The sequence below is a fragment of the Fukomys damarensis genome, unplaced genomic scaffold (assembly GCF_012274545.1).
Source record: "Fukomys damarensis isolate Sample0158 unplaced genomic scaffold, DMR_v1.0_HiC HiC_scaffold_18, whole genome shotgun sequence".
NCBI lineage: Eukaryota > Metazoa > Chordata > Mammalia > Rodentia > Bathyergidae > Fukomys > Fukomys damarensis.
Genome location: NW_022900930.1, coordinates 38,940,279 through 38,946,278, shown reverse-complemented (window position 1 = coordinate 38,946,278; position 6,000 = coordinate 38,940,279). Strand labels below are relative to the sequence as shown.

Genomic DNA, 6,000 nt, shown 5'->3' with positions numbered 1-6,000 from the left:
AAAAAATGAGAATCAAGACTTGCCATGTAAAGGTACATGATCCCAACAATGAATGTAACTGTACTGCATCCCTAAATGTACCAATAAACTCAATAAAAAAAATAATAATAATAAAAAAAAAAAAAAGAAATGTCTTAAGGTCCAAGGACCTTGTTGGATTTTAAAACCATTTCTGTTTCTAAGCTAAACAATACGTACAGGACAAAATTAAAGAGAACAGATTCTATTATTCAAAGCCTCTTTTTAAAAGCCCCTTACAAACTATTTTTTTTGTTTTTATTGAGTTTATTGGTACATTCTAGGTATATTGCACGGTTACATTCATTACTGGGATCTTGTACCTTTACATGACAGGTCTTGCTTCTCATTTTTTCCCCTTGTCCCTGCCCTCCCTTCATCCACAAACTATTTTATGTACCTCCTTCCTTTTCATCTATGTTTCGTTGTCTCCACATCTTGTACTCATATCTCTTTAAACACTCTGACAGTTGACCAATTCTTTAAGTCCTTATCTGCATACCATTACTGCAAGAAACCTTCTCTGATGTTATCCTGTCCCAACGAAATGGAAAGGATCACTCTGAACTTTCATAACCCCCATTTGCACTTCTTCTGCGGACTGTGTGGTTAGGGTACTCTTGATCATGTCCAGGGTCTATGATTTTCTAGTATTCAGGACTGAGCATATTCAGGATTGGCTATGATTTATCACCATGAAAAGACACAAAGTAAAATAAGCATAGGGAAAAGGCATAGGGAGTGAAGTCCAGAGGAATCAGTACCAAGTTTCCAAAAGTTCATTCCAGTACACTCACACAGTTGCAGATAGCGGGGTATTAATTCCCGCAGCAATGCATTGTGAAATTTGCACTACCTGTCTACCAGACACCCATTACAGGTTCACTGCTCAGAGTTGGATATCGGGGACAGGATCTATAAACGTTTGCCTGCCTAGCATGTACTAATTTTTCAGACTTCAGGAGAAAACCACCTGTTTGCAGTTGAGGTGCAGCAAACCACTCCTATCAAATACGGTATTGTTCCACTCCTGAAATCCTGGTTCTCCCATGCTATTAAGGGCCAGTTTGCAAGGAGGCTTTGTCAGGGATGGGAGTCTTAGGCCTGTGATGTTACGGTTATTGATATACAGTTTGACTTTACACACACACGCAGACACACCCCAATGCACTGTTTTGTATTTCATCTCAACTCTTTCAGAGTAAGCTAATGAAGACCGAGTAGGGATTTTTTCCCTAACTCCCATATTGCAGACTAGTCTTGTTTCTACAATGCCTGAAGTTTATTGCTATTTTGGAGGTGCTCTACAAAGAAAATAATGTAAAATTGCTAATACAAAGTTAAAGTCACATACATAGAAGGGGTCCTAGCAAGGGAGAGGCCCTGAAACCCAAGTTCCATCCATGGTAAGCCCATCCTGGTCCTAATCATATTTTTGAAAAATCATAATTTTTCATTTTGACAAATGACTCTAAATTACTTTTACATCTCAAGAACCATATGTATATACCACACGGTACCACATTTTAGGGAGCAATTCTTAAATTTTGTTTTGTAAGCAAGATAAAATCTAGATTATCTCTCTTGAGCCATAATCTTTTCAATTCTGACATCTTACTTAGATTTACAGGGTAGTGAGAGTTTTGTTTTTTCTTCCATTGAGTCCATAACCAAATATAACCATACTCATGTCTTCATTAAATTGATTTCTAAAACCTACACTGGCAACAGCAGTAGTTAAATTTTAGTAGAGCTGAATCCAGAATTCTGAAATATTAAATTCAGAAGAACTGTACTATGAGTGCTGACGTGGTTTTTACTTTTGTGTGTGTCAGGTTGATGGTGTTTAAAATGATAGAAAATGCCGGGCATGGTGGCGCACACCTGTAATTCCAGCACTTGTGAGGCTGCGGCAGGAGGATTGATGTGAGTTCGAGACCAGCCTGGGCTACATAGTGAGTTCCAGGTCAGTCTCTCAACTACATAGTGAGATTCTGTCTCAAAAAAACCAAAAAAAAAAAAAAAAAAAAAAAAAAAAAAAAAAAAAGATAGAAATAAACATATTTTGAATTACAATTCTAAAACTAGCCAATTATGTCTTTTGTATGTAACACCAAGAATTAAAAATGGTTTAATTGATTTTGTTGTATAAAATCATATCTTTTGATCACAGTAAAATCTTGAAGTTGTTAAAACTATTTAACTATAAGTAGTATGTAAATTAGAGTTGTATTACCCACAAATAAAAATTATAGGTTAAACATTGCACATATTTACTCATGATACACTCATGATATGTGGAAATCAATAAATGTGAACATGAATATGTTTTACCTACTTTTGAAATGTTACTCGATCGACTAGCAGATCTCCCTGGGGATTTGTCATTCTGAAAAATAAAAATAGACACATTGATTAAAAGAAAAGAAAACATGGCGATATTCTTTATCACTAAGAAGAGAAATAATAGGTCAGACATATGAATATTCTCAGTATTGTTTTGATGGACACAGATACTAATTGCTTAAGCAGAATGACTTTTCTCTCATCAAGTTGTATTTCCCTAACAGAGTATTTCTGAAAACATTTCAGTTACTAGCTGAGACTTTATTAAGCTAGGAACATTTTTATGCCAGGAAATGATTATTTCTCCGGAAAAATTTGTGCAATAGCTTTGAAAATAGAATTAGATAATGAAAGTACAGTCACTATTGATTTCCTCTTTCACTTTTACAACTAGGAACTTCTGAGTAAATTGTGATTTGCAATGCCAGTAAATATCCCATGCCAGGTGCATGGTACATGTATCTAAACTATGTGTTTCTAAAACATGTTTAGTTACTTTACACACTTTCAAATTTTAAAAGGTTTTCCTTTTAAAATTTACTTTCTGAATTGTAAGGTTTAAATCTTAAATGTTTTAAAATGCTTAAAAATTTACACCTTTGTTTTTGCCTCTTAGAGAACTTCTGGTTTAGAAGACAAAAAGTATAGATAATGCTTGTGAATAAGTTTTTTTTTCCTTAAAAAAAAATGTTATGCAATTCTAAAGTTGAAAGGAACCCGAAAGACTGCAGTCCTCTCCTTTGAGGGTTGACAACATCCCCGTCACAGAGGCAGAATCAGAGCCAGCTCGGGCCCTTCGCAGTGGTCCAATCTGTTTGCTCTTTTTTCTATGCCAATTATCAGTTAATGAACAATTGACCAGAAAAACAGAGTTTACGAATGTTATTCACGGTAGAAATGGGTCACAGTACATCCCTCTGGCAGAGAAAATACTGTTAAAATCAGCTCAGAACACTAAAAGTTTGGATCCAAATTAAGTCATTGAAATATTTTAGTAGTGCAGAGATTTTTTTTCTTCTTTTCTTTTTAAATTTCTAGGGTCAGCCCTCAAAGTAGACTTCAACAGGCAGCCGCAGTATGTCTTGGCAGAGGTTACCTTTTTTTTTTTTTCTTTTTTTTTCTTTTTTTTTTTTTTTTTTTTTTTTTTTTTTTTTTTTTTTTTTTTTAAACAGGGGATCAAACTCAAGACCTTGTGCTTGAGAGGCAGGCGCGGTGCCACTGAGCTAAATCTCTGGTCCCTGAAGAGGCTATTTTTGAGAATTAAGTTGTTATAACAACTTATGGGCCTGACACACCGCCCTACAAAAACTTCTTGAGTTTCAGAACCCTGGTGATGGTGGGATATGGCAGATTCGTCGCAGGGGAAAAACAATAGCTACGTGTCACTGTGTCGTGCACAAGCTTGCAGATACTCAGCGGAGCAGTACGTTTTCCTTTACACACAGCATCCATCTCATAGGAGCGCCGACGCCACTGTGGAGCATGTCATTATGGACCAAGATGACTCACAACGGTGCTGTTAGTTATAGCCCATAACAGCCCCGTGCTGCCGCTGGAGACGAATGCGGGTGCTGCTCCCCAAGGAGATCCTCCCGATTAGCTTCCCCAGGTGATGGAGAGGGGCATTTTTCTCCTAACATCTCAGCTCTTCTTCTAGAGACTCGCTAGCAAAATCAATCCATCTTCCCCTTCTCAGTGAAATTCAGGACACTGACAGGTTATTGTCTAGAGCAGTGATACATAAGCTACACAGTATATTAGGTTTGGGAGGCAGATCTGTTGTATTGTTTTGTTGTTTTCTATGCTTACAGAGTATTTGAGAACGTGATTTTGGAACTAGAACTGAAGGTCCTGAAGCAAGAATCAAGAGAAATAAGAAATGTGATTTGGCACTAGATTATTTATTTATTTTGGTACCAGAGATAGAACTTGGGCCCTTGCTCTTGCGAGGCACGCGGCAGAACCACTGAGCCAAATCCACGGCCCTAGATTATTAATTCTAAACAACATAGAATCTTGTTGTATACTGAATTAAAACAAAGGATGAGATTTCCTTCACAATTGTGAATGAGTTCATTACAGGGTTTTAATGAGCAGGCAATTTCATACTCTTCAGCAGTATCTCCCAAACTAATGAGGAGGAAACATCTACTTGATTTTTTTTTTTTTGTACTTCTAACGGTGTTTTACTGTGAAATCTAGTGGCTCTCTTTTCTCCTAATACAAGGTTAGGCACGGAAATAAATGCACTTCTGCAAATTTTCATATTTCTTAACGGCTAGGATTTTTATTGTTCCAGTCTAGCTCACAGAAAAGGCAAGGGCCTGTGGTGAGTTAACACGGATGACGTGAGCCATTGCCGCGTTGGCTGTGATGCAAAGTGGCCGACTGGCTTGTGTTTAAACACATCGCAGTGCGTGCTTTAGCTTGAGGAGATAGTTTGCCATTTTTGAACTCGAACTCCTGAGATATCTCGAGAATTCCTATAAGGACCAAATGAGTTATAGATGAAAATATTTATACACTGCAAGGTTAAAGTATGTCCATTGTTGCTCACAGGTTGAGGAAATACCAGAAGAATTTCCTTCAGAATCGTGTTGATCTTCACACGTTTCTAGTCTTAATTTTCACATAAACGTCACAGATTCTGTGTCTTGCACAGATTCTCTCTATACAACTGGATTAAGGAAGTAGCTCTACCTTGCTTTTGAAGCATAGCATCAGAAGTGCATTCCTCCTTGGAAAGCTTCCAAAACAATCTGTCCATTTTATTACCAATTAATTGGGTGGTCCATCCCATTACTACTGCGATGACTTATTCTCTGTTGTAGATTAGTCAATACGGTTGTCATACTTCATTATGATCACTTTAAATATTGCACCCTAGATTAAATATAAGCTGTCTCTGAATCTAACAAATCTCACTGCTACCCAAATTCTAGTGACCTTGTAGGTCAATAAAAGTTGGAACCAACATGAGTTTCTGTCAGGTCTGCTTGAAAAGTGGGGAATCATTAAGTAGTAATGTTAGAACTGAGCCTATGCTCCATAGTACAGGGAGAGACTTATGGATTTATAAGTGTATTTTAGTATTTCAAGAAGTTTCCAATACTTTCAAGATCAATTTATCTGACATTTTAAATATCTGGTATTTATATATGTTTTATTTTTGTTACATATTTTTTTAAAATTTGATTTTACTGAACATACTTGGATTTTTGTTACCAACAAAAGAATGATTAGCACTTGAGAAAACCACTACTGAATTTTGTTTCAACGTGTTTGCCCCTTTCTTTCTCCTATTTCCCCCTCTCCCTCCTTTATTCCCTCCCTTTCTGCATCCTTTCCTCCTTCCCTCCCTTCCTTTATTCTTCCATTCCTTCCTTCCTTGGTATTGGGGATCCAGTCCAGTGCCTTACACATGCTATCAAAAACTCTACACTAGGCCACACCCCCACACACTCTGAGGCCCTGTCTAAATGTATTTTTAATTCACTACTGTAAGGAAATTGATATCATTTTTAAAAAAAAGAAGTGATCTATGTTAAAGAATAGGCAATATAGCTGTCGTATTTATGTCTACATATCAGTTCTATATGGACAATGTTTTTCATTAGAAGAAGGCAATAAGGAAAT

General features: G+C 36.7%; 1 protein-coding gene across 3 annotated transcripts in view; it reads right to left on the bottom strand.

Annotated features, from left to right (window-relative positions):
* Marchf1 (membrane associated ring-CH-type finger 1) overlaps positions 1 to 6,000 on the bottom strand; it is a 968,384-nt gene that overhangs the window by 141,286 nt on the left and 821,098 nt on the right. For all 3 annotated transcript variants that reach the window (XM_033765456.1, XM_033765457.1, XM_010629874.2), the window contains one exon: positions 2,357 to 2,407. In XM_033765456.1, coding sequence (XP_033621347.1) covers positions 2,357 to 2,407 — 51 coding nt within the window. The remainder of the gene's footprint in view (positions 1 to 2,356; positions 2,408 to 6,000) is intronic.